This window comes from Diabrotica virgifera, chromosome 6 (genome assembly GCF_917563875.1).
Source record: "Diabrotica virgifera virgifera chromosome 6, PGI_DIABVI_V3a".
NCBI lineage: Eukaryota > Metazoa > Arthropoda > Insecta > Coleoptera > Chrysomelidae > Diabrotica > Diabrotica virgifera.
The window spans coordinates 244,284,066-244,300,962 of NC_065448.1; the positions used below are offsets into that span (position 1 = coordinate 244,284,066).

The 16,897-nt window shown below is 32.4% G+C and overlaps 1 protein-coding gene across 3 annotated transcripts in view; it reads left to right on the forward strand.

Moving 5' to 3' along the window:
• Window positions 1-16,897, forward strand: part of LOC114336526 (protein timeless) — a 52,609-nt gene that overhangs the window by 10,670 nt on the left and 25,042 nt on the right. For 2 of the 3 annotated variants that reach the window (XM_050655019.1, XM_050655020.1), the window contains exons 2-9: window positions 1,316-1,439; window positions 3,409-3,612; window positions 7,481-7,836; window positions 10,065-10,325; window positions 12,215-12,364; window positions 14,528-14,832; window positions 15,034-15,394; window positions 15,827-16,113. In XM_050655019.1, the coding sequence (XP_050510976.1) occupies window positions 1,343-1,439; window positions 3,409-3,612; window positions 7,481-7,836; window positions 10,065-10,325; window positions 12,215-12,364; window positions 14,528-14,832; window positions 15,034-15,394; window positions 15,827-16,113 (2,021 nt within the window). In that variant the 5' untranslated portion in view covers window positions 1,316-1,342. The remainder of the gene's footprint in view (window positions 1-1,315; window positions 1,440-3,408; window positions 3,613-7,480; window positions 7,837-10,064; window positions 10,326-12,214; window positions 12,365-14,527; window positions 14,833-15,033; window positions 15,395-15,826; window positions 16,114-16,897) is intronic. The other variant, XM_050655021.1, reaches the window with a different exon arrangement.

Sequence of the window (16,897 nt, forward strand, 5' to 3'; positions counted from 1 at the left end):
TATGGAATGATTCATATTTTTTTTATTCGATTACTGAGCACTGAGTATATACTGAATCTTTTTAATAATCTTAAATAAATAATTTTTAATAATTAAAAGATATCAATAGCAATAAGTTATGTGCTGGTGTCAGTCATAGAGCGATCACCTTGCTTGCTTCTTACCGTTACTCCACTTCTGAAACCAGGTAAAAAACCCACCGAAGTCAAAAATTTCCGACAAATTTCATTGCTTTGCCAAGCTTTCGAAATTGTTGAACAGAAAATACTCAACAGAATTTTTAGCATCATTGATGAGGGGTTAATACCTGAAGAGATTCAGAGGTGAAAAGTCTTGTTGCAGCCAAATCGTTCCATGCTGGACCCATATATATGTTCTGTCTTATATACGGACGCTTCCCCACCCTCTGTTCTAAGAAAATAATATGTCACCACATTACAGTACAGTGTGTGTACAGACAGAATTAATGTTCTTCTTTTGGCATCATAACCTTGGATAAGTCTTTGCCTATCTGGCTATGTTTTTCCAGTTTCTTTGTTATTTTGTCTTTGACTTTTCACAATTCTTGAAATATCATACCATTCATTCAATTCAATAACCTCGTCGTCTCTCCTGATTATCCATGTGCTGTCTTCTTCTTGCACCGGTCATACACTTTTCTCAGTATCTTTCTCTCGAATTTCCTGAGTTAGGTTTCATCTTTTTTTGTCATTGCCCAGGATTAACAAACATAAGTTCTTACAGGTCTAATCAATGTCATAAATCTTTTATTAGCATAGTCTGTACGATTTCCACTGGACATATGGGCATTAATTTCGCTACTTACGAAATTCTTTTGATTAATTTCTGTGCCCAGATATGCGAAAGCATCCAAACGTCCAATAGAATAGTGGTCTATTGTGATATTATTGTTGGCTTATTTTGAAGGTAGTGAAGTCAATTTGTTGCCTTGACCCCCTAGATCTCCTGATATCTCAACCATTGAAGATGTCTGGAATATTGTAGCAAGATTACTCTATTTACCTCATCAGACTCTACCAGCACTTTTGCACGAGGTACAAGTAGCTATGAATGAGATACCTCAGCAGAAAATTAATTATCTCACTTGGAGTATGCTCGAATGTCTTTCTGAGTGCAGAAGGTATTGTGAAGGCCCAACATATTTTAAATTTTTTTTACATTTTTTTAAAGGCTGGATTTTTCTGAAATGTTGATCAATTACTTCTAACCGTAAGAGACATGCAAAAATTATTGTAATAAATTCAGTAACACTGGGTGTTTTTTTCTGTCACTTAGAATGTATATTTTGTTGCAGGGTCAATGAGCCAAGATCAATTTAGGTATGGCATGGGTTATGAATTCAAATCCCATTCACAGTACGTTTTCCTCATTATTTGTGCAAAATGGAGACGATATTATCATCAGCGAGGATTGTTTGGGTAAGTACTTTTAAATTACTATTGCACAATAATCCTGATACAACGTGGAGTATAATATATGTATACTGGACAAAAAAACATAAACATAAACGGAGAAAAGCTTAGCCACCTAAGGTTTGCAGATAATATTGTGCTAATAGCTGATAGGATACATGAGGCCAAAATTTTTTTAAATTAACTTGTTCCGTTGGTGGTTAACTGAAGCAATTAACTTAAATTAAAAGGAGTGTAAAACAACGAACCGTAATATATTTATTTATTTTGGGTAAACAAGCGTGCTTCGTTTATATCTCGTAAAAGTTTGTTATTTTTGCGAGGGTGTGACTGAACTGATCGAGACCACAAAACTATTATGTCATCATATATGCGGTTCTACAATATGGCTAGTAAAGGCGATAAATTACTAAATCTGGCGTTTTAAAAGCTCCTTTCAAGTTGGCATAAAGAGCGTGGCCAATCTGGCAATTTTTGTTTCCCTGAAAAAGACATTAATTGAATCGTTTATTTCAGAAAGGGGTCAAGTCACAAAAACCTGCTTTTGAGAAAAACAAAAAAAACGTGTTTACATTTAACAAAAATTTATTTATATAAAATAAAAATTCTCACTAATAACCTGTAGTGCTTGTCAAAAAGTATTGTATTTTTGAAAAGTGTACCTTTTTAATTTGTTTAAGAAAAAAATAAATAATATTTTGCACTTGGCCCCTTTCTGAAATAAAGTTGGTGTTTACATTCAACAAAAATTTTATTTATATAAAATAAAAATTCTCACTAATAACCTGTAGTGTTTGTCAAAAAGTATTGTATTTTTCAAAAATTTACCTTGTTAATTTGTTTAAGAAAAAAATAAATAATTTGTGCACTTGGCCCTTTTCTGAAATAAAGTTGGTGGTTACACAATTTTTAAGCAAGGAGTCACGCGTTGTTGCCTGGCCCCTTTCTGCACTAAACGCTAATTTCTCTGCGCTGTCAGGGCAACACCTATGGCATCAATTGATTCCTTTCTGCAACAAAAGCTGTACTTTTGTTGACAAAAACTTTTGACAAAAACTCATTTTGTCAAAATTAGTCACTTGACCCCTTTCTGAAATAAACGATTCAATTTTATACAATCTGGTTTTGTATTTTAAGAACGAAAAACACATGTGAATTTTATATGACCCATATTATTTTCGTTTAGAAAATAAAATTAATATTTAAAATTAGCAATTAAAAAAATAATAAATGAAGCGTGTCGCTATAAACTCTACTTTTCCTCGTTAAAAGGGGGATTTAAAATAAACATATCTAAAACTGAGATGATGATAAGTTTTGTAGTTAGAAGAAGAGATATAAAAAAGAATAAAAAAAGATATAGAAAAAGATAACCAAACCGTTGAGCTTTTCCGTCGTATAAGACTAACTTTGGCGGACTTCGGCAAGCTGAACCACATTTTCAAATCATCCGACATACCAATACCTATGTCTTAAAATAAAAACCTTTAATCAGTGTGTTTTGCCAGTGTTGACTTACGGTGCGGAAACGTTGACCATGACCAGGAGAACAGTGCAAAAGATCAGTGTGTCTCAAGGGGCGATGGAGCGTGCTATGTTGGGCGTTTCAGTAGAAGACAAGATCCCAAACCGCCAGCTACCTCAAAGATCAGGAGTGGCTGATGCAGTAGAGAGAATAGCAACACTAAAATGGAACTGGGCAGGTCACGCTGCTCGAATGATAGATAACAGATGGACAAAGCGGATACCGAAATGAAGACCAAGAGATGATGCCTACGTAGGGAGATCTATGTCCAGAAGAGGACAAGCGGTCGACTTTGCAAAGTAACAAGACACTTACTCAACACATACACTACACATGACACTAAGTACCTCATGTTTTGACTGGCTGAATGACATAAAGTCGATGCCATTAAAAAAAAAGATTGAATGATGATTCCACAATATCTTTAAATTACTCTTTGGTTTGTTTTAGCTATACTAGAGGAAATTCTACGTAAGCTAGCTTCAGAAGATTGTTCCTTAAGGACATTTCGGAGGGCAATTGGTTTTGGACAGAATATCAGAAAAAACCTCATCCCACTGTTGATCCATGTCAAAAACGATGCTAAAATCACTGATTCCACAAAAATCATTGACACTATCATTAAAATTCTAGTTAACCTTACGATACCAGTTGGTAAGTAGTATTTAATACCTTCGATGTCATATAAAAGTTAGCATGTAGTTATTTTTTATTGTGTGTTATTGAAGTTTATCAATACACGAGGCATTTGCACAAACCGCGTGGTGATGTAGCGCAAATTATATGTGCCAATAAATATTGAAAACAAAAAATGACAATTTAAATTGAAAATATTTATTTAGAGAATAAGATAATAATATTGTAGTAAAGAAAAGAGAGACGTTCTCACAAGCAATTTATTTTACAACTGACGACCGGTTTCGCTGTCTATACTTTGCACAGCATCTTCAGGTCCGGGTTAAAGTAAAAGTAAATGCTACAAACAACAAAAAACCTGAGTTAGTTTTTTTTTTTGTTTTTTTTTTTTTGTTTTTTTTTTCTTTTTTCTTTTTGTTTTTTTTTTTTTTCTTTTGTTTTTTGTTTTTTGTTTTTTTTTTTGTTTTTTGTTTTTTTTGTTTTTTTTTTGTTTTTTTTTTTTTGTTTTTGTTTTTTTATTTTTTTTTTGTTGTTTTTTGTTTGTTTTTTTTTTGTTTTTTTTTGTAGCATTTAATTTTACTTTAACCGGGACCTGAAGATGCTGTGCAAAGTATAGACAGCGAAACCGGTCGTCAATTGTAAAATAAATTGTTTGTGAGAACGTCCCTCTTTTCTTTACTACAATAGTATGGACTTACACATGCAACCCATTCATTATTTGAATAAGATAATTATTTAAATAGAGTTATAATAAGTTGGAAAAAGTAGTCACCAAACAACATAGAACCAACGTAATATTTGTAAATTTTATATACATGGTTGTTAAAAAGTCTGGCAATAGGATTCTAACTTTGCTAAATAGATTGTAAACTAAACAAACAATAATTGGACTTCGTAAGTCCTAAGTTTTTATCCAAATTGACCGAAAGTAGTAGTAGAGGATCCGATATAAGGTCGATCTGCACCGATCTGTTTAATGGATAAAAATTATTGGAATATGTAATTTAGTATGTTAACAATTAAAAAAAACAAGCGGTGCTCGATCTAATTTTTTCTGACTATATATAATTAATTAATAAATAAAAAAATTACTTTTCTATGAATTTTTTTCTACAACCGTGTTAAAAATGCAATTTTTAGCACTTCATACGAGCGTTAAAAATGCTACTTTAAGGCACTAGTGCTTTAAAATATTTTTAAGGCACTGCAGTTCGTATTGACCTTATTGAATTTTGATGTAATGTCAAAAAAATATAAAAATGGAATGTCAGTTCAAGTAAAAGTTTTTGTAGATATTGTCCTGTAATTAAGTTTGTAGAAAAAATATTGTATGATATGCGTGTTAAAAAGTACATTTTTAAGGCACTCATGTGAATTGCAGAACTCGCTGTCGCTCATTTTGCAAACTTTCACATGCGTGTCTTAAACGTGTACTTTTAACACTTATATCATAATGATAGGGGAGCAAAGTATGCTAAATGTGCAGTCACTCGAGCGCTTTGGGGACCTATTGGGTTGTGAAGAGTAGGTCCTAAAATCAAAAAAAGTTAAGTAAAGTTTTCCATTTTAGTGGGCGCTTGCCATTTTTTTATTTAATTTTCCATTTCCAACAATCGTTTTTTCCGATTATAACGCCATCTATCCATAATTCGAAAAAATGTTTCGAATAAAAGTTACTTATTTTTACGCAAGGAATCCAGATCTGCAATAAAAATGAGGGCTCCTATTTAAGATTTTAAAGTAACCCCCACCCCACCTCCGTGGGGGGTCGTGTTTGGTGCCATTCGATAGATTTTTCAAAAATATTGAATAAGTGTATTTTACAGTTTTTAGATCTGATGTTCATTTCGCGAAATATCGCGGGATTCGTATTAAAAATATTTAATTTACCCCCCACCCCTCTCATTGGGAAGTCGTGTTTGGTATTGTTCGATAGATTTTTAAAAAATATTGAGAACATATTTTTTAGTTTTTAGATCTGTCATTCATTTCGCGAAATATTCGCTTTTTTCTCGTGAAACATTGGGACTCACCCATTTCCTTACACCCAGTACAAATAGTCAGATTTTTGAAATATACACTCTTTTGCATGCACTTAACTTACCTTATCTTAATGTGACAATTTCGAGTTTTTTTAAGGATAGATTTTTTTTTCGGGCCCCCCTTGACAAACAGGTACATCTGCAGGGTACCAGGTTTCTCCCCATATGCTAATCTGACGCGCTCGAGTAACTGCAAAAATCCTCGCTTGGGCTCCCCTACCATAAATAACTATAAAACAATTATTTCGACCCAGGCAGATAATATTTAAAAAATTTTCGATCATTCTAAACAAAAAAAGATCTTTGTAATTTCGAGTTATAAACAATTTAAAATTGAAAAAAGGACGAAAGACGACCGACGATTTTCAAGGCTCAAAAACACAAATAAAAAATTTTGGTCACCTCTTCTATCAGGTCCAGAAAAGAATTTTGCCATGCTTTATTCTAAAATATTTTTTTAATTGTTAATGAGGAAGGTTCCTTATGGGAAGACAGGCATTAACAACTAAAAAGCAATGTTTTAAAATGACATGTCCGAAATACTTTTCAAGAACCCATAGAATAAGGTTTGATCTTGAATTTAAATCTTTCGTACTCGAAAACGATCAACTTCAGAAAAAAATTACAAATAACTTTTTTTGTTTAAAATAATCCAAAAAATTTGAAATAATATCTGCCCGGGACGATTTGTTTTATTTATAAAAAAAAGTCATTTTTTAATTATTAATTAATTATAGCTAGTCAGAACAAAATTAGATCGAGCACTCCTTTTTTTATAATTGTTAGCATACTAAATTACATATCCAATATTTTTATCCATTAAACAGATCGGTGCAGATCGACCTTAAATCGTATCTACTGTAGAACCTAAATTTTATATACAATTTCACTAATTTTGAGTCATTCTTGCGAAACTTCCGCACTAAACTTTTTAACGGGAAATGATATTAAAACCGGAAGTACCTACATATTTTAGCTCGACTTTTCAATACGCGTCGAGTAATATATCACATGTAGTACTTTTTGCGACTATACTGTGGCATTTCTGGTCACTATAAAAACTGGAAGTATATATTTATCACGTCTTGCTAAGATGCGTCGAATAATACATCGCTTGTACTATTTCGGCGGCTTTAAGACAGTACTTCCGATTGCTACTGTGGAGCCGGAAGTTTGAAGTCAAATGTGTCACCTTTAATACCAACTTTGGAGCTTTCATTCGACACCTCATGTATTACCTCTATTCTAATAATGGCGGAGTTATGTTTACTAACGGACAGACATACCTGGATAATTCAAGATTTTCACATTTTAATGTTGTAAACTGGGTCTTCTACTGGTGTCTATCCGTTACGAATGTTAGCAATCATTCTGGCAATGATAATCTTATTAGCTGCTGCCTTCAAAAGCCCTGTAGGGGTGTCGCAAACCATGTCCTCAAGTTCCTGAGCCAAGATAGTCTTCTTCTTCCAACGCCTCTTTTACCATTCACCTTTTCCTGCAAAATTCATTTTAACAGGTTATTTTGTTTCATTTCTTATGATGTGGCCGAAATATTCTAATTTTCTTCTTTTCACCGTGCACATTATTTCCTTCTCTTTGTTAAGTTTTTCGAGTATTTTGACATTTGCTATTTTGTCCATCCATCCATTTGTAAACTGGGTGAAATCCATAAATTCAGTTTAATAGAGGTGTAAATAAGCTTAACGTTAACCCTGTTGGGTGTTACAAATAGCAGGAAAATTAAGTATTATAAAATATAGCAGATATGAGCAGATTCATAAGTTTAATTTAGTCTTTCTTGTTTATTAATTACATAATATTAATTTTATAAATACTTTTAGAATACCTTGTGTCTGTCGAAGTGAGGTCCAACACAGATGTGGAGAAGCATACAATATTTGAACTCAACAAACTGTTAACATCCAGCAAAGAAGTTTTTGCTGAAAGCAAAAGTACCAAGGCAGTTGTTGATCATATGAAGTTTATAGTGGAGTCGGACTCACAGCTAAATTTAGAGCAATGTGATAACATTAACAACTGTTTATTACTCCTAAGAAATATTCTTCATATTCCTGAAAATCGAGAACCATCTTCGAATGGATTTAGCCACACCAGTATGCAGAATCAAATTATGTGGAATTTGTTTACGCAAAGTATTGACAAAATCATCATTTACCTAATGTCGTGTTCTCAGAGGGTAAAGAATTTTTATTAATATTTATCAGAAAAGAGGGTAGGTTTTCACAAAAACCTACCCCCTCATAATATTTGCAAAATGTCCTCACCCCAAAATTATTTTCATTTTTAAGGTTCTATGTGATTAAATAGTAACAATCAGCGTTAATTTTAATCCTCCACCACCCTTCAAAACTACAAAAACGACATTTTTTCTTCTTTTTCTGTAGGTTGCTTTTAGAAAACTGTATTACACGTTAGGTGTACAAAACCTAAAAATGCATTTTTTTAAGCTTGTAATTTTTATTTTATGTATTTTATCAAAAAATGTATTTCTGATTTTTTCGAGATTTTCCGTACGGTATGCCATCTTAACAATCCCGAAAAACCGGATTTTTAGGGGATTTGCCCCATTTTATAGACTTCAAAATGGATCAAATATTTTTTATAGGTTATATGTAATTTGAAGTAAATGAGTTATTTATGACATTCAAAAATTAGGCAAAGTAACTCTAAACCCCTAAACAGTTTTTCTGGTTGCTGATGGTGGCGCACCTTACGGAAAAATCTAAAAATAAATAAAAATATAGGTTAAAAATATAAATTAAATCTGCAGTCGTCACCGAAAAATATACGCTCTACGCTAAGCTATTCGCTGGTATCGGCAACTAGCGGATTACTAATGCAACTTTTGCCAGAAATTTTTAAATTTATTATTTAATTTTTATCGTGTAATATATACAACGCAAAGAAGTCATTAAATTGTAATCAATGGTTAATATCAGTAAGTACAAAGTTTATGATTCATTATGATTATGTTGTTAAGATTTTGCTAATAATTTTGACGTTCTATTGGTGAAATAGAATTTTCCTTCTTTATTACTTCGGATACTTTCACTATTACCGTGTATTCGCGGTGTGCAAGTACTTGGAGGGGATACGAGAAACTATCGTACGCAAATATCGAAGAAATCTTAAAACTTCCTGCAATAATTCATATTGTCAATTGAAATTGTCAAATTGACGTATATTTCATACCTACTGTCATTGAAGAAAAAAAATTATATGTTGCTCCACAATATGAATATGATATGCAAATATTATATAAAATTAAATTTAATTAATTGTATTTTGCTTGCAGTACTGCATTCATAATTCATTTTATTTACTACATATAATTGTTTACCTTTTAATAACATAACCTCAGTCTTAATTTTTCTTCTTTAAACTTTTTTGGGCTGTGGCCTTGACAATTATTCAGCAACCATGACTAATGAAATTGGCCAATACAATTAAAAGTGCGAAGAAAGTTACTGGGCTATGAGACCAGGTGTCGCTTTTATGAACTTGTGCGGTCCCAATATGGCGCTTAGATTAATAGATTATTTATATTAAAAATGTAAAAAAAAAAACAAATTTCTGTATTTAAAATGTAAGTATATTTAAGGTAAACATATATACCACAGCTCTGGCCAAGTAATATTTTTTCTATGAATGTTTTTAATATCAATTAAATTAATCACTTTGGCATTTATGTCAAATTTCCGGCAAAAGTTCACTGGTTTGTCACTACTGGCGCTCACGAACTTTTAAATATCCCCTCTACCTACGAGCTCACAGCGGATACGCTTTTTTGAAAAAAAAATGTATTTTTAGGTTATCTACTCTCAACCTACGGCCATACACATATAATATCTAGAATGCGAGCTGCTATCTTAAAATGGGTGACGATTGCGATAAATGAGCCTATGTATTAAGTGGGAAGTCTCTTTCTAATCGGAGGAGTTTATCCAATTGTCGACAGTGGGAAAGGGACGTGATCGATAAACCCGATAAACTTCGTCGATTAGAAGGAGACTTCCAACCTAATAGGCTCAGTTTTCTCTGTTGCAATCTTCACCCGTTTTAAGATAGCACCGCGCATTCTAGATATTAGATTATTATGTCTATGCCTACGGCCCTATAAAAATGGACAAGTTTTGTAGTAAAGACCTCAACTATGCATGTGATACAACCTACCAAAAAAAACGTTTTGTGGGAGGGGCAGTGAATGGGGGCTGGGTGGTGGTGGAATTTCAGTACACTTCTCTTAAATTCAGAATGTTAATGTGTAATATACAATTTAACTGTAGAGAGTGAAGAGATTTAAGAACTGAAAAAGTAATTTAGGAGTTACACAGGCACATTGAGAAAAGATCTAGTTATTTTTTTTAATTCGCTTATTCTTATTCTATTATAATCTTCTCTTAGGTTTATTGGGGCGTAACATTAGTTCAGCTAATCGCTCTGATGTACAAAGACCAGCATGTGGGAACTCTTCAGAAACTGCTCAATCTTTGGCTGGAAGCTTGTTACAGTGACAGTTCTGAGGACAACGAAAGTAATACTTCGCCACCTGACCAAGGTAGCGATGATTCATCGCCAGTCATAACATCAGATCCTACCTCTGATTCCAGTGATACTGGAAGCAATGGTCGAAATAAATCGAGCAACAACAATACCAATAACAGGGTGAGCATTTAATTACTTTTAAATTTTTAAATCCATTTAAATTATACAGATTGGATCAATTGTCTGGAAAACGCCTCATTATCTGTTAAATGGATGGTCCGAACTCTACAAAAACAGGAATACACCTATTTTGCACTATAAAGATTTTTTCATTTTTTTTTCCTGCATTTTTTCTGATATCATTAGTCTCTTTGGTTTTATTAAATACAACACGCTGTATATTGTACCTTTATTGAAATCTACACTTCAACACCAGTTCAAGAGTATACAATAGTAGGGGAGGTAAATATGCTAAATTTGCAGTTACTCGAGAGTTATGGGGACATATTTTATTGTGAAGATTATGCCCTAACACCAACAAGTTAAGTTTTTCATCTTAGTGGGGACTTTTCCTTTTTGAAGCTATACTTCTTTATGCACGAGGGTGAATTTTTACATTCCCTGGCGCATGCGCACACCGACAGTATGGTATTAGTCGCTACATATTTTAAGTTATGTATTTTCAATTCCAAGAATCGTTTTTTCCGATTATAGCGCCATCTATTCGTAATTCGAAAAAATGTCTCGAAAAAAAGTTACTTATTTTTACGTAAGGAATCCAAACCTGCAATAAAAAATGGGGGCTCTCATTTAAGATTTTAAAGTAACCCCCTACTCCATCTCCGTGGGTGGTCGTGTTTGATGTCAATATTGCGGAGTTTCTATTTAACGTTTTAAAGTTACCTCCCACTTCTCTCCGTGGGAGGTGGTGTTTGGTATCATTCGATAGATTTTTGAAAAATATTGAACACGTATTTTTCAGTTTTTTGATTTGAAGTTCATTTCGCGAAATATTTCTTTTTTGTGAAACTTTGTAACTCGCCTATTTCCTTACGCATCGCTCAAATCGTTAGATCTTTGAAATATCTACTGCTCTGCGTGTACTTAACTTACCTTATCTTAATCTGACGATTTCGAGTTTTTTTAAGGATAGATTTTTTTCGGACCCCCCTTAACGAACTCTCCTGTATTAAGAGTCCATATTATGTGGTAGGGGTACTTTTACAGCTATAACAGCTATATCTAAAACATTATACAAATCAACAGCTTTACAACCCTATCATGTGTTATCTTTTCTTTGTTTTTATTTGTGTATCTTTATCATCTTGTATTAATAATGAAATTAAACATAATAAACATGTTAATGTTTAAAATTAATATAGAAAATTGTCCGACACCTTCGCCAGACTTTCAAAAATTTCTGAATTTTTAAAAATTTGGCGAAGATGCCGGACAATTTTGTATCATCATTGTCTACTCATTTTTTTCGAATCCTGAGAAAACTAATAAATATTTTGAAAAATTTAAACTTAGAATGAAGGATTACATATTACCACAAAGTCTCTTAGAATAAACAAAAAGTTTCTTCTGAATGAGATATTTGAAAGTGAAAATCACACTAAATTTTTTCTTTTTTTCACCCCTGTTACTTTTTAAAATAAACGTTATAGAAGTTTTCAGGGACTTTCGGCTTTCGGTAATGACGTAATCTTTCATTACAAGTTTCAATTTTTCCAAAATAGTTCTTAGTTTTGCGCCTACCCCTTAAGAGATAATTCTGCAGTTCCAGATTTTTGGTCCACTCTGTATAAATGTTATATTTTTGTATTTGACATTTTATATTGGTCTCATACCAAAAATTATTATTTACTTAACTTTTATTGCGTTAATTTCTGCTTTTCAGTTTTTTTTTTTTTATTTAGATCATAAGGAAGTAGTTCATTATTTTTTTTTATTTTGTTTCAAAATCGCCCATTTCTGTTTACTCCAACACATTTTTTACGTATGTTTTGCCTACGAAATATCTTTAGATATTTCCGAAAATTTGTAACGAAAACTCTCTATTTTAGGTCACTATAGATAGAAGTAAAAATACTTCTGAGACTATTAGAACTTCACAAACAAGAAACAAAAATATCAATACAGTAAAGAGAAATAAAAGTACTGAAACAGAAACTAGTACAAGCAGTGGAGTATCATCAATGGGACACAGTACTGAGGTAGCTGTAATATTTTACATAGATTTGTGATTATTTTTACAAATTAAATGTACCACAGCTGACGCATGAATAAACGGAACACAGATAGAATAGTATTTATATATAGGGTGGCCCAATTAAGTCAGTTAATTAAATTAATAGATTCAGGGTCACTCCTAAACAGATGAATACCCCATCAATAGTCTAAAATGAATAGTGAGATCAGTTAATATATTATTATACAAATATACAAATATAACACTTTGTTAGGCAGTATAGTCCTTGTGTTCGAAAAAAGAAATAAAAAATAGCTGCTTTCCAGTTACGCCCGCACATAATAAATGAGACTATTTTAGACCATTTATTGCACAAATTGCAGTTAATCCAAACCTCATTCACAAGCAATTCACTGAAAAATTTCCGGTAAAGTATACATCTTCGGCTTCATCATCATCAAATGTCTTATTTTCTTTCCCCTTTTCTAAACATGTTTCTTCTTAGAGCTTTCCTAGCTGCTTGTGAATTTGACTTCGGTGTTTTTTGTTTTTCTTTCATCAATAGATTATTTGGCGTGTAGTTGAAAACAACTGATCCTTACAATAGTCTTGAAGTCCTTGTCTGAGGGGGTGCCTGAGGTAGTTGAAATATATCATATAGAGTTACAAAAGAATCCTCCAGAAATGATAGAATTTCAATCCTTTTTACGTCACTGTTCAGTTATGAAGTGCTGTGAAATATAACTTTGGAAATGGAATTGAATTACTAATCGCAGAGCTTGTAATGTCACCTTTATGGTTTGAAGCAACAACTTCCGGATTTGAAGCTGCAGTGAATAAAGGTTCATCTTCCGATAAGATCTCCGAACTGACTGATCCTGACTCGTCTGGTCGTCTGACGAAGATGTACTACGAATTTTTCATTTCTTTATGGTAAAGTACTTGGCAGCGAAGAAGTACCTATCTCTGTCAAGATAGACTGATGGATGAACAGCTCTTAGATACTCTTTTCTGTTTTTATAAGTTCTTACTTACTTCTTTATTAACGCCTCTAACTCTGGAGCTGAGGTAACCTAAGGAGTTCTAAAAGAATTCTCTAGATGTCTCTTTAAAAAATTTCTAAACCAAGCCGTTTCAGCTGACTTCTTGATTTTAGAAAACCTATGTTTAATACCGTTCATAGCTGCAAGCTCTTGAAGGCTAAATCGTTATTTCAAAGGAGTAACAAGTTCAAACCTGTTACATACATAGAAAATATTTCAGCTGAAATGTTTCAATTATGCCACTCTGTATGTATTAAAATTAATAACGCGTTTAATCGCAAAGTGTAGTAGGTACAATGATTATACAGGGTAGCGAAAAATAATGGTAACACGATAGATTCTTAAAAACAGCTAAAACAATTTTTATAAATGTTGTTGGGTAAGGGTCTTCTAATTCAGCGGATATTATAGTGGTAATTACATTGTTGTCAAATCTTTCGTTGTTCTGGAAATCTAATTTTTAAATAGAACACACTGTATATTTTTTGCGTGAAGTCAACAAGAAATACTAATTATTTTTTATGTGATAGTCTCTATACCTAAATGCCGTAACTTCGAGTTACTGCTACATTTATTAACAAAAAATTTAAACAAATAATAAAAATAAATTTTTTCGGCCCGAGTAGACATTATTGTAGGTTCTTGGATCATTGGGAACAAAAAAGGTCTGTGTTGTAGCTTTCCTCTAAAGTTAATCATTTCCGAGTTATAAACAATTTAAAACTTAAAAAAATCGAAAAATTACGATTTTATAGGTTCAAAAACACAATATGTTTCCAGAAATACGGAAGATTTGACAACAATGTAATTACCACCATAATATCGGCCGCATTAGAAAACCCTTACCCACCAAAATCTATAAAAATCGTTCCAGCGGTTTCCGAGAAATTACCGTGTTGCCATACTTTTTCGCTATCCTGTATATGCCGATTTAGATGGGAATTAATGAACTTACTTCAAAGTATTTTTTGATATCGTATATTTATAGCAAAAAAAATATACTTAGTCCTCAAAAAATACTAAAGCATAGTAGACTATAATTATAAAAACTATATTATTAAAATTAGATTTGAATAATTGTTAGTTGTCATGTGACTAAAATATTTCGAACATCAAAATATTTATATACTACCTTATTCTTTTAGTCCAACGATGGTACTCTTCAATCTACTCAAAGTCAACAAGCGCTACAAAACTCAAAAAGGTCTTCCATCTGTCAGTCAAATCAAAGTGAAATATCCGATTGTGGATATGTAACACAAATGGAAAATCAGGAATCAATTTCAACCTCAAGTAATGAAGATGATCAACCTCATCAAAAACCAGTACATCAAAAGCCACCTATTTTTCAAAAGACTCGGTATAACAGTAGCAAGAATAGAACTACAACTACTTTAGATAAAAAGGAGCTGAGAAGAAAGAAGCTTGTAAAAAGAAGAAAAACCAACATGTAAGTTTAGGATCAGTGCCAGTTCCTTGGTGCCTATTTTACAATTTTTGTATATTTTTCTAACCAGTGATTCCAGCTGAATATTAATGAGTTTCTTAGATAGCTGGTGCCAGTATAAACAATTTTTTACATTACTTATATCCATTAAGATAATAAATAGCGTAATGACTCTGATAGTTAAAAATTTTTTTTATTTTTTAGTATCAACATGAAGGGACTTATTCATCATCTTCCTACAGACGAAGATATCGCAAACATTCTGAAAGAATTTACAGTAGATTTTCTTTTAAAAGGTTATGGTACTTTGGTCAATGATCTACACACGGAACTGATATCAAATATTCACATACAGATAGATACTTCTCACTTTTTCTGGCTAGTAACATATTTTTTAAAGTTTGCAGTTCAGCTTGAACTAGATCCTGAGCATATCAGCCCAGTCTTGAGCTATCGTATTTTGTCCTATTTGGTTTTTCAAGGTATTTGGGTTTGCGAAGAGTTAGAAATTAGTTATACAAAACCTGATTATGATCTCAAACCGTGTCTTAGGAGATTACATTTGGTAAGTCAGATTTTAATTAATAAATAATGAAATGTTCTTACTAAATTCTACTATATTCTAATAGTTTTTTTTTCTTTGATTCTGGCCTTGGTTAACTAGAACCTTTAGCCACGTAATTGTATAACTTATCACTAACTCAGGTGTAATGTGTAGTGTGTGTGTTGAGTAAGTGTCTTGTTACTTTGCAAAGTCGACGTCATTGTCTTTGCAAAGAGACACTAATTGTATCCGAATAATAGTTCTATACTCAATTTATTATTTATTATTAGCATATAATTTATATCTACAATTATTATTTACAATTTATTTTCGTCAGTATAACACGCGCACTGCATATCAAAATCATGAATGAATAACTACGATTCTTGAACCTAACTTTATTTAATGTAATATAATTATCCACTATTATTTTCGATGTCTTCATATTTTTAGGTTGTCACTGCCATTCGAGAATTCCTTCAGGGAGTCGAAGCTTATCAAAAGATGATTCATCTTAGTGATAACGACAAGGACCATTTAGCAAAATTACAAGCTCAAATAGTCAAACTAAAAGACCTCAAAATGTTGTTTGTTCTGTTATTGAGACATTATAAAGTGAATTTACAAAGTAAACAGTATTTACAAGATCTCATTTTGACAAATCACAATTTTTTTCTATTTCTGGATAACGCTTCCACCACGCCAAAACATAATTTGAGTATGATGGACCATTTGAAGAAGTAAGTATAACCGGGAAATCGTGCTTTAAGTCTAAATTTTTCAGAACAACTAAATTTCTACGGGGGTCCTACAACCTCTGCCGAATCTCTAATTTTGATCAAAATCACTATCAAAACCGTCTGGAAAGCTCTAAACGTGTTGCAAAAGGAACTTGGTCCATAATAAACAATCTTAGAAATAAAACCCACACTGCTCAAACATTCCCTTACAGGCCCTCAAAATCTAAATGAATTCTGTGTTATTGTGAGTAAAAATATTACATCAGCTATTTTGCCACAACAAGATCCCATTTCCTATCTCCCTAATTTAGAAAAGGTCTCGAATTCATTCTTTATAAAACCAATTGATAGATCTGAACTGATCAAAACAATAAATATTGCAAAAAGCAAATCTTCCGGTAGCACTGATGGTATATGGATACAATTTTTTTCAAATCTCCCATAAAATGTGTTGGAAGTCCTCATCTCACTAGTTAATGATTCTTTTGAGCAAGGTAAATTTCCAGAGTATCTAAAGACGGCCATCATTATTCCTCTTCATAAGGGTGGTGAAAATTCGAATGCCTGCAATTATAGACCTATTGCATTACTACCAAAATACTCTCCAAAATTATTGAGACTCATAAAAGCCCGACTTATGTCCCTTCTCGTTGAAAACAACTTTTATCACAAAATCAGTTCGGATTTTTAAATAAAAATGTACCACCGATGCCATGTTTTCTATACTACACGAGGTTTATCAAGCACTGAACAATAATCTTCACACTGCCACTGTTTTTTGTGA